This window comes from Danio rerio, chromosome 14 (assembly GCF_052040795.2).
Source record: "Danio rerio strain M-AB ecotype USA chromosome 14, GRCz13ab, whole genome shotgun sequence".
Lineage (NCBI taxonomy): Eukaryota > Metazoa > Chordata > Actinopteri > Cypriniformes > Danionidae > Danio > Danio rerio.
Genome location: NC_141034.1, coordinates 2,707,501 through 2,723,637, shown reverse-complemented (window position 1 = coordinate 2,723,637; position 16,137 = coordinate 2,707,501). Strand labels below are relative to the sequence as shown.

General features: G+C 37.5%; 35 protein-coding genes across 35 annotated transcripts in view; all 35 read left to right on the top strand.

The window, feature by feature from the left end:
* The window catches only part of pcdh2a1 (protocadherin 2 alpha 1), a 264,980-nt gene that overhangs the window by 208,932 nt on the left and 39,911 nt on the right, over positions 1–16,137 (top strand). The window lies entirely within an intron of this gene.
* Positions 1–16,137, top strand: part of pcdh2a2 (protocadherin 2 alpha 2) — a 259,967-nt gene that overhangs the window by 203,919 nt on the left and 39,911 nt on the right. The gene's annotated exons all lie outside the window — the stretch shown is intronic.
* Positions 1–16,137, top strand: part of pcdh2a3 (protocadherin 2 alpha 3) — a 256,777-nt gene that overhangs the window by 200,729 nt on the left and 39,911 nt on the right. The gene's annotated exons all lie outside the window — the stretch shown is intronic.
* Positions 1–16,137, top strand: part of pcdh2a4 (protocadherin 2 alpha 4) — a 250,948-nt gene that overhangs the window by 194,900 nt on the left and 39,911 nt on the right.
* Positions 1–16,137, top strand: part of pcdh2a5 (protocadherin 2 alpha 5) — a 250,948-nt gene that overhangs the window by 194,900 nt on the left and 39,911 nt on the right. The gene's annotated exons all lie outside the window — the stretch shown is intronic.
* Positions 1–16,137, top strand: part of pcdh2a7 (protocadherin 2 alpha 7) — a 244,558-nt gene that overhangs the window by 188,510 nt on the left and 39,911 nt on the right. The window lies entirely within an intron of this gene.
* pcdh2a8 (protocadherin 2 alpha 8) overlaps positions 1–16,137 on the top strand; it is a 241,085-nt gene that overhangs the window by 185,037 nt on the left and 39,911 nt on the right. The gene's annotated exons all lie outside the window — the stretch shown is intronic.
* The window catches only part of pcdh2a9 (protocadherin 2 alpha 9), a 220,067-nt gene that overhangs the window by 164,019 nt on the left and 39,911 nt on the right, over positions 1–16,137 (top strand). The window lies entirely within an intron of this gene.
* Positions 1–16,137, top strand: part of pcdh2a10 (protocadherin 2 alpha 10) — a 214,655-nt gene that overhangs the window by 158,607 nt on the left and 39,911 nt on the right. The window lies entirely within an intron of this gene.
* The window catches only part of pcdh2a11 (protocadherin 2 alpha 11), a 210,743-nt gene that overhangs the window by 154,695 nt on the left and 39,911 nt on the right, over positions 1–16,137 (top strand). The gene's annotated exons all lie outside the window — the stretch shown is intronic.
* The window catches only part of pcdh2a12 (protocadherin 2 alpha 12), a 207,558-nt gene that overhangs the window by 151,510 nt on the left and 39,911 nt on the right, over positions 1–16,137 (top strand). The gene's annotated exons all lie outside the window — the stretch shown is intronic.
* Positions 1–16,137, top strand: part of pcdh2a13 (protocadherin 2 alpha 13) — a 204,351-nt gene that overhangs the window by 148,303 nt on the left and 39,911 nt on the right. The gene's annotated exons all lie outside the window — the stretch shown is intronic.
* pcdh2a14 (protocadherin 2 alpha 14) overlaps positions 1–16,137 on the top strand; it is a 201,300-nt gene that overhangs the window by 145,252 nt on the left and 39,911 nt on the right. The gene's annotated exons all lie outside the window — the stretch shown is intronic.
* The window catches only part of pcdh2a15 (protocadherin 2 alpha 15), a 198,016-nt gene that overhangs the window by 141,968 nt on the left and 39,911 nt on the right, over positions 1–16,137 (top strand). The window lies entirely within an intron of this gene.
* Positions 1–16,137, top strand: part of pcdh2a16 (protocadherin 2 alpha 16) — a 192,768-nt gene that overhangs the window by 136,720 nt on the left and 39,911 nt on the right. The gene's annotated exons all lie outside the window — the stretch shown is intronic.
* Positions 1–16,137, top strand: part of pcdh2a17 (protocadherin 2 alpha 17) — a 189,288-nt gene that overhangs the window by 133,240 nt on the left and 39,911 nt on the right. The gene's annotated exons all lie outside the window — the stretch shown is intronic.
* The window catches only part of pcdh2a18 (protocadherin 2 alpha 18), a 184,942-nt gene that overhangs the window by 128,894 nt on the left and 39,911 nt on the right, over positions 1–16,137 (top strand). The window lies entirely within an intron of this gene.
* Positions 1–16,137, top strand: part of pcdh2a19 (protocadherin 2 alpha 19) — a 180,617-nt gene that overhangs the window by 124,569 nt on the left and 39,911 nt on the right. The window lies entirely within an intron of this gene.
* The window catches only part of pcdh2a20 (protocadherin 2 alpha 20), a 176,289-nt gene that overhangs the window by 120,241 nt on the left and 39,911 nt on the right, over positions 1–16,137 (top strand). The gene's annotated exons all lie outside the window — the stretch shown is intronic.
* Positions 1–16,137, top strand: part of pcdh2a21 (protocadherin 2 alpha 21) — a 171,860-nt gene that overhangs the window by 115,812 nt on the left and 39,911 nt on the right. The gene's annotated exons all lie outside the window — the stretch shown is intronic.
* The window catches only part of pcdh2a23 (protocadherin 2 alpha 23), a 165,765-nt gene that overhangs the window by 109,717 nt on the left and 39,911 nt on the right, over positions 1–16,137 (top strand). The window lies entirely within an intron of this gene.
* Positions 1–16,137, top strand: part of pcdh2a24 (protocadherin 2 alpha 24) — a 162,750-nt gene that overhangs the window by 106,702 nt on the left and 39,911 nt on the right. The gene's annotated exons all lie outside the window — the stretch shown is intronic.
* The window catches only part of pcdh2a26 (protocadherin 2 alpha 26), a 153,684-nt gene that overhangs the window by 97,636 nt on the left and 39,911 nt on the right, over positions 1–16,137 (top strand). The gene's annotated exons all lie outside the window — the stretch shown is intronic.
* The window catches only part of pcdh2a27 (protocadherin 2 alpha 27), a 105,128-nt gene that overhangs the window by 49,080 nt on the left and 39,911 nt on the right, over positions 1–16,137 (top strand). The window lies entirely within an intron of this gene.
* pcdh2a28 (protocadherin 2 alpha 28) overlaps positions 1–16,137 on the top strand; it is a 100,632-nt gene that overhangs the window by 44,584 nt on the left and 39,911 nt on the right. The gene's annotated exons all lie outside the window — the stretch shown is intronic.
* Positions 1–16,137, top strand: part of pcdh2a30 (protocadherin 2 alpha 30) — a 93,270-nt gene that overhangs the window by 37,222 nt on the left and 39,911 nt on the right. The window lies entirely within an intron of this gene.
* pcdh2a31 (protocadherin 2 alpha 31) overlaps positions 1–16,137 on the top strand; it is an 89,481-nt gene that overhangs the window by 33,433 nt on the left and 39,911 nt on the right. The window lies entirely within an intron of this gene.
* Positions 1–16,137, top strand: part of pcdh2a32 (protocadherin 2 alpha 32) — an 86,159-nt gene that overhangs the window by 30,111 nt on the left and 39,911 nt on the right. The gene's annotated exons all lie outside the window — the stretch shown is intronic.
* pcdh2a33 (protocadherin 2 alpha 33) overlaps positions 1–16,137 on the top strand; it is an 82,862-nt gene that overhangs the window by 26,814 nt on the left and 39,911 nt on the right. The gene's annotated exons all lie outside the window — the stretch shown is intronic.
* Positions 1–16,137, top strand: part of pcdh2a34 (protocadherin 2 alpha 34) — a 79,329-nt gene that overhangs the window by 23,281 nt on the left and 39,911 nt on the right. The window lies entirely within an intron of this gene.
* pcdh2a35 (protocadherin 2 alpha 35) overlaps positions 1–16,137 on the top strand; it is a 76,027-nt gene that overhangs the window by 19,979 nt on the left and 39,911 nt on the right. The gene's annotated exons all lie outside the window — the stretch shown is intronic.
* Positions 1–16,137, top strand: part of pcdh2a36 (protocadherin 2 alpha 36) — a 72,919-nt gene that overhangs the window by 16,871 nt on the left and 39,911 nt on the right. The gene's annotated exons all lie outside the window — the stretch shown is intronic.
* pcdh2a37 (protocadherin 2 alpha 37) overlaps positions 1–16,137 on the top strand; it is a 69,811-nt gene that overhangs the window by 13,763 nt on the left and 39,911 nt on the right. The gene's annotated exons all lie outside the window — the stretch shown is intronic.
* Positions 1–16,137, top strand: part of pcdh2a38 (protocadherin 2 alpha 38) — a 67,096-nt gene that overhangs the window by 11,048 nt on the left and 39,911 nt on the right. The window lies entirely within an intron of this gene.
* pcdh2a39 (protocadherin 2 alpha 39) overlaps positions 14,025–16,137 on the top strand; it is a 42,024-nt gene continuing 39,911 nt past the window's right edge. The window contains exon 1 of the mRNA NM_001007762.4: positions 14,025–16,137. This exon is cut by the window's right edge and continues 473 nt beyond it. Within this exon, the coding sequence (NP_001007763.4) occupies positions 14,025–16,137 (2,113 nt within the window).

Below are 16,137 nucleotides of genomic sequence, written 5' to 3'. Positions count from 1 at the left end.
TATAATATATATGTTGTATATATATTTATACAACAGTTCTGTCTGGTTCTCAAATCTGATTGGCTGATAGCTGTGCAATATTCTGCAACATCAGAACTCCTACAGCCTCTTTACCCTTTGTTGATACTCCACCCACACACAACCAGCAAAAAGCAGACACTACAGATCTAAAGTTTAAGTATATATATATATATGGTTTTATTTTTATATATAATTACATTTAAATACAATTATTTTTTACATAAAGTTCTGATAATAAAAAATAAAAGGAACAACAACTGTATAATATATATTTGTAAATATAATATAATGTATTATAATATAATATAATATAATATAATATAATATAATATAATATAATATAATATTTGTTAATAAATAAAGGTTTAAACAAGCTTTTCATACAAAGATTTTAGAGAGAAGTGTGCCCCGCAGTAAATAAGGTTGAGAACCCCTAGTCTAAGGCACTCGACCTGCGGCTTTGTGTCATTTTTTTGTTATATTACGCTGCCCTTTTATATGTATGTTTGTACAGAGATTATTGCTTCCTATAAAATGTATGTACCTTTTAACTCCAAGTAATATTAAAAAACTCAATGCTGTTACAGTAATTACTTAAATATAAAATATTTTCCATTTTTTTATATTTTATAAATAGTTTGCACTCAAAAAAATATATAATTTTGCTGCTTGTTCAAATTACTAATTTAAGATGAGCTGAACAAAACAAATATGGAGATTTTTTTTTGGGAAAGCTAATTGTTTTATATATGAATTATGTGGAACCCTGCATGTTTTACAGTGTAAAATGCATTCAGTTTAGCTCTCAGGATTCACTGTTTTAGAAAAAATCCCAGGACCCAAAAAAAGGGGGAACTTGGCTGCGTAATTGTTCGACTTTCACGCAGGATACTAAGCAGGCTTTGTGACAAGGTCTGCTGAGACTTGTCTGCATTGCCTGATAGCTTTGTTTCACCTCCACAGGCGTCTGTTTTTGAATCAGACTTCTGAAGGGCATCCAGTGCTGAGGCAGCAGGGTTTATCAGGCCCTCCAGAGGTTGACTTGTTTTGTGTTTAGCAAAAATCATAGCCTGCTCTCTGCCGGAGAAATGTAATGGAGGAGAAATTACACACACTTTGGGACCGCAGATCCAAGCATCACGCCGACTCACAGAAACAGACCGTCCTGGGTGCATTTAGCTTTTGCCTGTGGAGAATAGAACGGAGAACTCTGAATGATTTATTTATTCTGCTCCTAAAATGTCTGTTTGAAGATGTGCTGGAGAGTTTGAAGGCATGTCTGAAAATCTAGGCTGTGTGTTGTAGTAGCATCTCTCTTAGGAGATCTGATTTGTAAACGAAGTGGATCAGTTTTATATCGTAAAACATATCTGTTAATAAACAGAAGTGTTTATTTAAGGTTGTGATTTTCATTATGGGATGTTGATTTCTGCTCTGTCGACTTTTGATGTTGAAAATTCAACTCCACAGTTTAACAAAGTGACCTTTATTGACGTTTTAGTAGTTTGAAGTAACATTATATTGTATAAGAAATGATATATTGAGAAATAAGTGTGTAAAATTACAGAAAATGTACTGGAAGTTTATTACAAGGTGTTTGTAGCATAATATACAACACCAACCCAGACAATTTGCAGCTTTAAACTATTAAAAAAGTTTATAAATATATATTTTTAAAAACTTTTCAAGATTAAGGGCCCTATCATACACCCGGCGCAATGTGGCGCAAGGCGCAGCGCAATAGTCTTTTGCTACTTTCACCTCGGCGCAAGGGTCATTTTGAGGTGTTGCGCTACGCTGTTTAAATAGCAAATGCATTTGCGCTCAAATGTGCACCCATAGGCGTTCTGGTCTAAAAAAGCAGGTGTGTTTTGGCGCGTTGCTATTTTGAGAAACTGTAAATAGTCTGATCTTTAGACCAGAACAAAGTCGGTCTATTGTCTGGCTCCAAGTGCGCCTGGCTTACACACTACACACAAGATGCAATACGCAAATATCTTTACATATGAAAAATATATAATATATTAAGGATATATATGATAAGGATATATGTAAATATATTAATGATATAAATATAAATGATTAAAATATTACAAAACATATTAATTTCTAGCCTACATGAATTTAAAAACCACTGTCGTCATACTTTCTTCATCTCGGGAGGCTTTTTCAGTTCATTCAGTTTGCTTTTGTATAGTGTTATTATTATTAGCAGTATTATTTATTATATCCATATTTATATTTGTTTTATTAAAAACAAGCTTAGATTTGTCCACCTGCAGGTTTTAGACTATATGGGGCACAGCAGGTGTTTTAGGATATAACTCAGGTTTTTGAGCACATTTTGTTATTATTGTTCATTTATTTGTTTGCTGGAATTTAGAACTGAATTTAGAAATAGTTTTGAAACAAATCTTTGCGCTTAACAAACAAAATTAATTATTTATAGGTTAATTGATGTCTGTGCGGGAAGGTTTCCCTGTCCACGAGAGCAAAAGCGAAAGTGAACTTACTTCATGTGCGCTTTTGACGCGACGCAGCTTTCTCTTAAAGGGAATGGGTGATGAGACTCTGATTGGTTTATTCTTAAAACACACCTATAACTCATTAAGAAAATAAACTCAACCCTTTTAGACCATGCGCCATGGCACAAAGCGGATTTTCCCGTCCTTAAATTAGCAAAAATGCGTTCTGACATGCCCTGAAAGCGTTTGCGCCCTGTGCTTTGCGCTTTGCACTCTGCACATGGACCGTCAAAATAGAGCCCTTAAAGATCCCATATTGCTTTTCAAAAGCATAAATAGACAGTAAGGGCTCTATTTTGACGATCCATGCGCAAAGCGCAAAACGCAGGGCGCAAATGCTTCCCTTTAAGAGCCAGCTGCATCGTGCCAAGAGCGCATTGGCTATTTACAGGACGCAAAGTAAGTCTAAGTGGAAAAAATGAGCATTTCACAAGCAAACAATTAACAGTTAACAGTTTTTTTTTTTAACAGAAAACTGTTAAACAGAGCATCTACTGCGTGAGAATGAGAGATAATGGATCTACTTTCACTTTCGCTCTTGGATAGGGAAACCTTTATGCACAGACATCAATAAGTCTATAAATAAATACTTTTTTTTGTTAACACAAATATTCATTTCAAAACTATTTCTAAATTCAGTTCTAATTTCCATCAAACGAATAAATGAATAATAATAACAAAATGTGCTCAAAAACCTGAGTTATATCCTAAAACACATGCTGTGCCCCATATGGTCTAAAACCTGCAGGTGGGCAAATCTAAGCTTGTTTTTAATAAAACAAATATAAATATGGATATAACAAATAATACTGCTAATAATAATAACATTATACAAAAGCAAATTGTTATGAATGAATTGAAAAAGCCTCCTGAGATGAAGAAGACATAAAAGCAGTGATTTTTCATATTTATGTAGGCTAGAAAATAATATGTTTTGTAATATTTTAATCCTTTATATTTATATCCTATATCTATTCTTATTATATCCTATATATATCCTTAATATTTACATTTTTTCATATGTAAAGATATTTGCCTATTGCTCTTTTGTGTGTATTAAGCAGTGTGTAAGCGAGGCACAACTCTGCGCTGGAGTTTAGACCAGGTTAGTTTTGGTCTAATGAAAAATCTATTATAGTTTCTCAAAATAGCAACGCGCCAGCGGTCCGCCTCAGAACGCCTTCCTTTTTAGATCAGAACGCCTATGTGCGCACAAATGAGCGCTAATGCATTTGCTATTTAAACAGCGTAGCGCAACGCCTCAAAACCACTCTTGCGCCAAGCTGAAACTACAAAAAGACTATTGCGCCGCGTCTTGCGCCACACTGCGCCGGGTGTATGATAGGGCCCTAAATGTGTTTGTGTTATTTTGATTGGACAGGAATCACAGGACTGATTTTACTAATGCCCATAGACAGGAAAAAATAAAGTAGTGTCTGCAGGTTGAAGGAATAAAAGTACCGATACTGCGCTAAAAATGTACTCAAGAGAAAGTAAAAGTACACATTTTAAAAACTATATGTTACTTTACACCACTGAATACTATTGAAGTAAGTGGTTACTGGTTTTCATCAATTGTATGTACATTAACACAAAGAAACTCCAACTAATAGAAACTCAAACATGCTTGAAACAAGTGTAGGGTGCAATAAATGATAGCATAATTAAAATGTTTGTGTGAACTATCCCTTTAATATAGCATTTAGTAAGACCTATATGTGAGCTCAATACTCTTGTTCTTTTCACATGCACGGTTTAATCTTTTTGCAAACCGATTAGATTCGGTGATTAGATTTTGGACTGTCGCCTTGAACGTGAGTACATGATGTGTGCATAGCCTATTAGGAGTAAGTGGTTTACCTTTAGGTTTAGATTTCCTTAACAACTTTACTAAAGATTGCCTTTAATCAGATAATAGAGACAAGATGCTCCAAATCGAACCTACAGATGTATGCTAGTTATACATGTTGCTCTCACAGCGTTGTAAGATGGAGTATGTGTAACAGAGGCCAGCTAGTGAGTGCTGTGCAGGTAAACCTCACTCCTCTGACCTCTAAAGGTGCTCTAGCGTCAGCCTCTAGAGGCGGTGATCATTATCCTTCTTGGTAGAGCGACCGACTCCCATGCAGGAGGTCGCCGGTTCGATACCAGCTCGGAGCGGGTTGGGTGGCGTAGGACCAGTGGGGTTTCATATGCAAATGTTTAGCTGATGTGAATATGAATGTGTTTTTGCCACTTGTATTTGGAGATTTGTGAACAATTGATTGTGGTATTGTTGTAGGTTTTTACTGTTAAATTTATTAAACAAAAACACTGCTGGATATGGATGTAAATAAATGACTCTTAAGATTTACTTGATAAAATTTGTGCAACTTTGCACAAGTAAAACTTAAGTAAATGTATTAATGTTATTTCAAGTGCATGTAAATCTGACTTTAGGAGTGTTAGGGTAAACATTGGTGCGTCAAGGTCTGTGCTAGTTTTGCATTACTTCACAGTGTCATATGATGGAGTGTGGAAATGTTTAGTTAATGTGAATCGTGAAGTGTACATGAATGAATTTTGCCACATGGATTTGGATATTTTTGCAACTGTAAATTGATCAAGATGTTATTATTTCTGTTAAATTTAGACACTGTAAATTATTATTTCTGTAAACAAAAATACTGCAGGACATGAATTTAAAGATAAGACTCTTAAGATTTGCTTGATAAAATTAATGTAGCTATTTGCACATGTAAAATTCAAGTAAACTTAAATAATATTATGTTAAGTGCAATTGCCAATATCATGTCAAATTGATATACTTTATTTTGGAGTGTTAGGTTAAACATTAAGCTAAAGTTAAACGATTGTCTTTCACTTTGCATCTAGATTTATTTAAATGAATTTTAATTAGTTAAGCACTTTTTGTTTTTGTTTTTTAGAAAAAAATGACTATGTTAAGTAAATCTTGTTAGTTATAAAAAGTTGGATTTATTTATTTTTTCTGTATTTTACTTATAGTCCATTGTCAGTTTATCACCCATTCATTTTCTTTTTGGCTTAGTCTCTTTTTTAATCTGGGGTCGCCACAGCGGAATGAACCGCCAACTAATCCAGCATATCTTTTACGCAGCGAATGCCTTTCCAGCTGCAACCCAGTACTGGGAAACACCCATACACACGTATTCTCTCACACACACACACACACTACAGCCAATTTAGTTCATCAGTTCACCTATAGCACGCGTTTGGACTGTGGGGGAAACCGGAGCACCCGGAGGAAACCCACACTAACACAGGGTGAACTTGCAAACTCCAATCAGAAACGCCAGAGTGTTTCTCATCTAAAGTAGAGACTTTCTTGCTGTGAGGCGACAGTGCTTACCACTGAGCCACCGTGTCGCCCCAGGACTATATTAAGTAAACCTTATTAGTTACAAGTTCGATTTTATGTTTCTGTATTATTTTCCCTTAATTTCCTTTATCAGTTCATAATAAAACATGATTTTTTTTTTTGGCAATCTTTGTTGTTGTTTAATTAGCTATTTAATTTGACTTAATATTGCTAGGTTTATTTGTAATTATTAGAAAACGTAAAAAAAAAAAACAATTAAATGCATAATAATAGTTCAATATTTCAACTCAGTTAATTTATTACATGAAGTAATCATGCAAATATTTAAAATTATACTTATTAAATTCAAGTTAACCATGACTTATTTTATTTATATATATATATATATATATATATATATATATATATATATATATATGTAAGCATATTGATTATTATGACAATAAATATATTGTTTTACCTCACCAAAAAAGTACTTTTGTATTTCAGTAATACAATATATTTTAAATAATCGCCCTTGCATTTCTCTATCACTTTAAACACTTATAGATTCACAACCGGACGCAGTTTGTTTCTTTCTTTTGTAATAGTTTATTTATTTATTAAGTCTCAAAGAAGCAAAAGAGAGAGCACATGTTGTTAAAAATAGATCGTAGTGCAAAAAATAGAAAATGACTTGCAGATATGAGAAGTATTAAGGACAAGAGAATGGCAATGCTTAGAAGTAGGAGTCAGAAATAGATTCCAGTGAAAAGGACAGAATGGTAATGCATTCTTATGGGTGAGGTGGAAAGACCTGCAGTTCACGTTTGTGCCCATAGAGGTCTGACTTTACTCATATTCTGCTTGACAAAATTCAGTACATGCTGGCACACCCAGAGTCATGCTCTTTGTTCTTTGTCTTTCAGCACGTATAGAATTAATATTTGGATCTAATGCTGATGTTTTGGGGGGGAAAAAGAGCATGGTATTATAAGATAATAAAAAAGCTGAATTAGATTAAACATGATTTTTAGGTTAATATTGTGTAGCATAAACCATAGCAAAGCTTTGATCAGTAAAGGGATTATATGCAAAATGGTTAAATTCAATTAAATTCAGTTTGTTCATTTATTTAGCAGGAACAATACACTCAACAATGACATGTAAAGGCCACCGATGCCTAAACATAGCATTAAACTATTTGCAGCCTTTGTCTCTTATTAGACTACAAAATAAAATAAAGTTAAATAAATAAATAAATAAATAAAAATAGATAATAAATAAAATAAAATAAAATAAAATGAATTAATGTATAAATAAAGTAAAGTAAAGTAAAATAAAATAAAATGAATGAATAAATAAATAAATAAATAAATAAATAAATAAATAAATATAAAATAAATAAATAAAGTAAAATAAAAATAAATAAATGAATAAATAAAATAAAAATAAACATGCATGTAATACATAATAAAACATTAAACGTGTATATGCAAATGCTAAATATATGATCTTAACTAAACTCATGCAATTTTATATAGGCACGATCATAAAATAGAGTACAAATGTCAAATTTAAAAGAAAATTAATGAATGTATATAATATGACAGTTATGAGTGGAGAATGCCGGTTTTCTTATGACGTCATTAGCATGACCTCCTTTACTGTGAATGACAGATGCAGTGATATCATCACTGGTGTCCCTGAGCTGTGTGACAATGAAGAGGAAAGCCCCAGTCAAACAAAACTGACTCACAGACGTTGTGTAGACACTCAACACTGACTCACACACTTCCACAATGACCCTCATTTCATGAAGACACATTAGGACAATTTAGCACATAAATTATGGAGAAGACACTCTCGAAATATATATATATATATATATATATATATATATATATATATATATATGTTTCCCAGTACTGGGTTGAAGCTGGAAGGGCATCTGCTGCGTTAAACATATGCTGGATAAGTTGGTGGTTCATTCCGCTGTGGTGACCCAAATGAATAAAGGGACCCTGCAACCAGTACTGGGAAACACCCATACTCACTTATTCACACGCACACACTCATACACTACTGCCAATTATGCTGGATAAGTTGGCGGTTCATCCCGCTGTGTTGACCCCAATGAATAAAGGGACCCTGTAACCAGTACTGGGAAACACCCATACTCACTAATTCACTCACTCATACACTACGGCCAATTATGCTTGATAAGTTGGCGGTTCATCCCGCTGTGGTGACCCCAATGAATAAAGGGACCCTGTAACCAGTACTGGGAAACACCCATACTCACTAATTCACTCACTCATACACTACGGCTAATTATGCTTGATAAGTTGGCGGTTCATTCCGCTGTGGTGACCCCAATGAATAAAGGGACCCTGCAACCAATACTGGGCAACACCCATACTCACTTTTTCACACGCACACACTCATACACAACGGCTAATTATGCTGGATTAGTTGCCAGTTCATTCCGCTGTGGTGACCCCAATGAATAAAGGGATCCTGCAAGCAGTACTGGGAAACACCCATACTCACTCATTCACTCACTCATACACTACAGCCAATTATGCTTGATAAGTTGGCGGTTCATTCCGCTGTGGTGACCCTAATGAATAAAAGGACCCTGCAACCAGTACTGGGAAACACCCATACTCACTCATTCACGCACTCATACACTATGGACAATTTTGTTTCTTCAATTCACCTATAACGCATGTGTTTGGACTGTGGGGGAAACCTGAGCACCTGCAGCAAACCCATGCCAACACGGAGAGAACATGCAAACTCCAAACAGAAATGCCAAATGACCCAGCCGGGAATCGAACCTTGCTGTGAGGCGACAGTGCTAACCACTGAGCCACCGTGTCGCCCCCCTCTCAGACTCACCTTTAATTAATGCATGACACTCAAAAGCTGGTGCCTGCAAATCTCTCGAACAGCCATTATTGCAGACTAATGAATATCTTCTTAAATAGGCAATGACTGCACTGTAATGATCCAGTGTTAATATTTTAGAGTCATTTGCGATGAGTGAGGAGAGCTGGAAATTAATAAAACACAAGCGCTCTGGTTAGACTGTTGTACAGAGAGTTGATGAGATTTCATATACTCTTTAGTTTTTGCCTTGTTCTGCTGTCAAATCTTTAAATTAATAGTATGCTTCAATTAAGTAGCATTGATTTAAATGTGCAATCAGGATTAAAATCCTCATTGTGAAAAGGGAACTGTTCTAATGTTACAGCAAACAACTAAGATGTCATAGGGGAAGGGGAAAAGGGAAAATACAGAGGTTTAATTTGATTATGAAAATCCTCCCAGGCAGGTCTAATGTATTCAGTCGTGTCAGTAACATCAAACATACAGCTTAAAGGACCCAAGCAGCGTCTTTATGTTTAGCCTGACAGACAGGTGTCCATTCGAGACTGCAGTAGGAGAGATGACTCAATTTAAAACCCTGAGAGACAGGGAAACAATTAGACAGCAGATGGATGCGATTCTAACAGGTAAGACAGGAAGGGAGATGTCAATGTTGCACAAAAGCATCACAGCACAATGAGACTGAAAAAAAAAAACACACTGGGAGAATGTGTGTGTGTGTGTGTGTGTGCGCGTGAGTGTGTACATGCTAGACAGACCTCGAAGGAAAGGCCAGGTGTTTGAATAAGCTTGCGTGCATAATTGGAAAGATTACTGCAGATTTTTTTTTCTTCCAGTCTTTTTGGAATAAACAGCAGTACGAGTCCCGCAGGGAACGTCTGTGAAATGTCAGGACCGTGGATAAGGAGCTGAATGAAAATAATAACAATAAAGCTAGAGAGTTTAAGCTTGAATGCGGATGTTTGAATGTATTGATTTAAAAATTTGAATTTAGGCGACGTGGTGGTGCAGTAGGTAGTGCTGTTGCCTCACAGCAAGAAGGTCGCTGGTTCGAGCCTCGGCTGGGTCAGTTGGCATTTCTGTAGGGAGTTTGCATGTTTTCCCTGCCTTCGCGTGGGTTTCCTCTGGGTGCTCCGGTTTCCCCTACAGTCCAAAGACATGCAGTACTGGTAAATTTGGTAGGCTAAATTGTCCGGTGTTTGAGTGTGAATGCATGTGTATGGATGTTTCCCACAGATGGGTTGCAGCTGGAAGGGTTTCAGCTGCGTAAAACATGTGCTGGATAAGTTGGCGGTTCATTCCGCTGTGGTGATCCCAGATTAAGCCGAAAATAAATGAATGAAATTTGCATTTATTTTTAGGTGCAATGCACATTTGACTTAAAATGCAAGAGAATTAAAATTCTGTCATTATTTACAATTTTTTTTTCACTTGTTTCTAACTAGTATAAGTAATTTTGGGAAAAAAGCACAAGTGGATTTAGCCATAATAGGTGGATTTAGAGGTGGATTTTTTGCAAAAAAAAAAAAAAGGCACAAGTGGATTTAGCTGGTTTTGACGCAAAAGGAAATTTACCTTGTTAAAAACCAGAGAATTGTCTAAAGCAGCATTTTTTGAAAAAAGGTATTTTATTTATCAGCTAATAACCTTTTCATTACCTATAAAATAAAACTTTTGAATTATAGGATAGGATAATTATAGGAGCCTGATAAAAAATGCTCATTTACAAAAAAAGGTCTGATGGATTTAGAGGGTTTTGCATCTGAACTCTTCAAATATATATATATATATATATATATATATATATATATATATATATATATATATATATATATATATATATATATAATTAAAAATATAACTAATATATCATATTATTCAATACATCATATTATTATTTAATATGTCATATTAATCATTTCTAAAAATAAATAATAATAGGTCAGAGTAAACTACATTTAACAATCAACATTTTAGGATAAAACAGTAGTAAAAACGATAATAATCAGTATATTTGCAATGATTCATTTACAATAATCTAAATGTGTGTGTGTGTGTGTGTGTGTGTAAGCGTATCACTGATTGTTATTGTTTTTTCTCTCCTCTGTTTTTGTGACAGGCATTAATGTATTGTGCCACTAAAATTAATATTGTGCTCTCTCTCTCTCTCTTTTTCTCTCTCTCCCTCTCTCTGACGTCATAGTTCTGATTAGAGCGCATCACTGCGTTCTGCCTTGTCTTGGCGCGCATTCTTTAGAGACAGAGTGGGGTGAGGTGAGGCGAGAGAGGATGAAAGACACTGAGCATTTATTGGGCTTGTGGCCCGATGATTCAAACCAGGTTCTTTTAGGTCATTCTGTCAACATCAACCTAAGCATAGCACAGCTGTTCGCTCAGACATCACAGTCTCACTCCTTGTCACACTTTTTTATTATTATTCCAGTAAATAGTTGTGTGGTGCGCTTTTGTTTACATGCTTTAGTTCAGGAGTTCTCATCCGGTTTGGCCATGGGACCCACATTTTTACATGGTCATCAAGCCGCGACCCAAATTTGTAGGAACTATAATTTAATTTTAGGAATTATACTTTGTGTTTATTTGTTAACATAAACAAGTAGCGGCAGATGCGTCATAAGAAATTTACCAAGACTTTCAAATGAACCATTCTATTGCTGTCATTGAACCAAATAGATCAAATTATAGAAATATTACAAAGTAAAAACCACAAATACTGTTAATAATAAACTGTTAATAAAACATGTTTTCTGGTTTCTAAATATTGCTTTAATTTAGAAGGTTTCATGCTCTCTTATGAGAGCACCTCACTACATATGACAGGCTTTAAGTCTTTTTTTGTCATCTATATATATATATATATATATATATATATATATATATATATATATATATATATATATATATATATATATATATATATATTTATATATATATATATATATATATATATTCATACTTTACATATTCTGGGTCGTACTTGCGCTTCAACATATTTGTTGCAATAATTAAATAAAATTTTCACATGTCAAACGGTAGGGTTGTCGCGCATGCATTTCAAAATAAAAGTCCGATAGAAGCAAAATAAGTTAAAAAAAAAAAAAAAACTTTTGTTGTTTTGTGACTACACACTCCGCGACCCACCAGTTGAAAAACACTGCTTTAGTTAAAAGTGTTTTAGTGTTTGGGTGATTACTTGAGATACATTTGGTTTTATATTTGCACAGTCATTCAGTAACACTTTTTGGCATGCTCACTTTATTGTTTACCATGGTATTTTAAATATTGGGTCCGAAATCTCATGTAAGTATAACTTCAAAGCAGTATTAGCACTGTTTATTCAACTCTGAGCAATGTCATTGGCTGCTAATATATATATAGTTTCTGATATTATGTTATTAAAAAGTCAAAATGTGCAAATATAAAACCAGCTTTACCCCAATGGGTGATAATCCATACTGAACTCGAAAACATTAGAGGCAAAATGTATTATTACTTTTAAGATAAACTAAGAAAAAATGTATTTATTTTAATTGAATAAACATGGTCTCACCATTGCAAATCCTCATTAAAAGATTCAGTCTGAGTCATATTACAAAACAGCAGAAATCTATAGGCTCGACACTTCTGCCCAGAGACAGCGTGAGCTGGCGGCTCGGATGTGTGAGATGTGTGCTAATGTCTGACAGGAGAAAGGGAGAGAGAGCCAAATACACTGGCCAGAGTTTATAGCATCCAATGGATCTCTAATAGCCCCAGTAGACATTAATAGATACAGTGTCAGGACTGTTGACGATCTAATGTAATTTCCTGCCCTGGTCTTGATTAATTATCTGGTTTTATTGGTTCCTATGAGGAACTTGGTTGGCTCGAAGCCCCTATTCAAAAGACCTACAACAAGACTACTTTCTTTGGCATATGGGGATGTGCTGCAATTTAGTTCACTTAATTTTGTATCTGTTTTGGCTTACATCTTAAATTATTAATTTTTACAGCATTATTTATTTTTTAATTTAGCATTATTTATTTATTAATTTATTTATTTTATTATTATTTTTTAATAGAGATAAGTTTATCTTTTTTTCTTTTATACTTTTTTAATCTGAATACTTTGTAAACCTGCATGTCACACGTCTCAGTGGTACTTAACATATACCATCATGTTTATGGCTGTGTTGTGTAGGTCACCCATTGCTTGCTTGGCTTTTATTTATTAATTGGAAATATATTGCATATGCTCGTATATATATTGGCACAAAGACTAACAGAGACAGTTGTAGAGGAGGAGGAAAGAGTCATTATGTTAGCGGGCTGGCATGCATGAGAGCGTTTATCCGTGCACCTGTTTGTGCATTAAAATGAGCCCCATGATAAAAGCAAAAGAGAGGAGAGAGAGAGAGAGAGAGTGGAAGTGTGTGGGGGGAGGCACAGCAGTCAGATTCTCCATTTGTAGTCGGTGACAGTATAATCTGTCAGTTTTGGGGACAGTAAGAGCGAATGAGTGGCCAGCGAGTGAGTGCTATAAGAGCTGTCAGCAGAATCCAATGCATAGACGCAGAGAAGTGAAGGAGATGAGGGGGGAAATAGAATGCAATAAATGATCATTTCATATTTTAATTATTATTAAAACATTAAAAAATGCATTTATTTTTGTGATATGTGATTTCTATAAATGTCTGTGTATAATTCCATATTGTCACCTCAGCTGTGCGCTGGGAAGTGGAGACAATGAGGGAAAAAAGGGCGGTGGCGCTGTGCGTGATTGAATGCAACCGTGTTTTCAATCGATATTAGTGAAAATATTCTGAAAATATAAACATGACGAATGCTGGAAAATAAATAAGAAGACGGACATGCTTTCAGCATGCCGTGATTTTGAATTCTTCACGTCTGCTTGTAAATAGGCTCGATGTTTTTGTTCGGAGGTGCTGAAATGCAGTGAGCTGCGCTGGTTAGTGCGCGCTGCTCCCATCCCCCGCCTGCACAGCACAGGGTGAGGGAGGGGGACAGGAGAGAAAGAGAGGGAGCGATAGGCAGCACCCTTGTGAGGGGAAACAAGAGTCAGCTTCGCGGTGAGAAGAAAAAGAGCTGGGGCGCAAACAAAAGAGAGACCATGGATGAAGCAGGGAAATGTCTGTTTGAGAAGGCAGCGCCGCGGAGACTTTGGTCATCCTGCACATAGTCTGCGCGTTTTTGGAGCTGTTGCGCGGTGAGCTTTTTAATCCGTCTGTGGATGTTGCCAGCTTGCGATGGCTGTTGCAGGGCGATGTAGCTGCATAAAGGAGAATGTGCCTCTTTGTTTTTGTTTCCTCGTTGTTTTACTAAGTGTCCTTACAAATGCACAAATTCGCTACAGCGTTCAGGAGGAGCTGGAGAGCGGCACCGTCGTTGGCGATCTCGTTCGAGATCTCGGGCTGGAGCTCAGAAAGCTGTCCGCGCGTCGGATCAGAATCAGCTCTGACACTGCGAGGCGATACTTCAACATCAACCACAAAACTGGTAAGCTTGTTATAAGCGACCGGATTGACCGCGAGACGCTCTGTGAATTCAGCGGCACCTGCACGCTTAGTCTGGACGTGGTGTTAGAAAGCCCGTTTGAACAGCACAGCGTGGATGTTGAGATTCTGGACGCAAATGACAACTCGCCACTTTTCCCCCGAGATGAGTACCAGCTGGAGATCTCCGAGGGCGCGCAGCCAGGCGCGCGGTTCTCCATTGAGGGCGCGCAGGATTCTGACGACGCCTCAAATTCTGTGCGCCATTATCGCCTCACCCCAAACGAACACCTGGCGCTCGATTCAACCAAACCACCTGCGGACGGGAAGCAGGTCGAGCTCGTGCTGAAAAAACCGTTCGACCGCGAGCTTTTACAGTCGCACCAGTTTCTAATCACTGCTACTGACGGCGGATCTCCTCCGCGCTCTGGCACAGCCAGAATCAACGTGCGCGTTTTGGATACCAATGACAACGTGCCAGTGTTCGACAGCTCAGTCTACAAAGTAAAACTGCGGGAAAACTCTCCCGTCGGCGCGCTGGTAATTAAATTAAACGCCACAGATAGAGACGAGGGCTCCAATGGGGAGGTGTACTACTCATTCAGCTCCTACACGCCAGATAAAGTGAGGCAGATGTTTTCTGTTGACGCAGACAGTGGGGAAATCAGAGTTAAGAGCAATGTGGACTATGAAGAAACCAACAGCTATGAGATGTACATCCAGGCTGCAGACCGAGGCCAAGGAGCTGTAGCTGTGCACTGTAAAGTGGTGGTGGAGGTGCTGGATGTGAACGATAACCCTCCTGAGATTGTGCTGTCCTCTCTATCCAGCCCTGTTCGAGAGGACGCTCGGGCAGACACCGTGGTGGCTCTAATCAGCATCAATGACAAAGACTCTGGACAGAACAAACAGGTCAGCTTGGACATCATCCCACCCGACCTTCCCTTTAAAATCAAGTCATTCCGAAATCATTACACCATTGTTACCTCTGCCCTGCTGGATCGAGAGACTATATCGTCGTATAATGTTACGGTTACGGCTACAGATGGTGGAACGCCACCTCTTTCATCCTCGATGACAGTGCGAGTGGAAGTGGCAGACATAAATGACAACCCGCCACGCTTTAAACAGACTTCATACACTGTTTACGTCTCAGAAAACAATGCACCCAGTGCACCTCTGTGTGTCATCAAAGCAACCGACCCTGATGCCGGTGAGAACGCACGCATCACTTACACCATCCTCACCGACAACAACCATGGAGTTTCCGTAGGATCTTATGTTTCGGTCAAACCTGCCACCGGAGAGGTGTACGCACTCCGCTCGTTTGACTTCGAGAAGCTGCGCGAGTTTCATTTTCAAGTGAAAGCACAAGATAACGGTGTGCCACCGTTGAGCAGGGTCGCAACTGTCTACATCTACATCATGGACTCCAACGACCACAGCCCACAGTTTGCTCGCGCAGTAGCAAACGGCTCCCACTCCACAGAGACTATTTTGCGTCATTCGGAAGCAGGGGTCCTTGTTTCACGTGCTCTGGCATGGGACTTGGACGCTGGAGAAAATGCCTGGTTGCTTTACAACCTCCATCATGCGCCAGAACTGGACTTGTTTAAAATACACGAGCACACAGGTGAGATCCGCACTACGAGACGAGTAATCGAAGACAATTCGACGGTGTTCAGCCTCACGGTGCACGTACGTGACCATGGTTCACCTGCTCGCTCTGCATCTACAACGATCAACGTTGCAGTTATGGAGCTGCCACCGAAGGTGGCTCCAGACCCCAAGCGCATCATCAGGCCGCACGGCTCAATGATGTTCTCAGAAGTAACCCTCTATCTTCTTATCGCGCTCAGTGCCACCA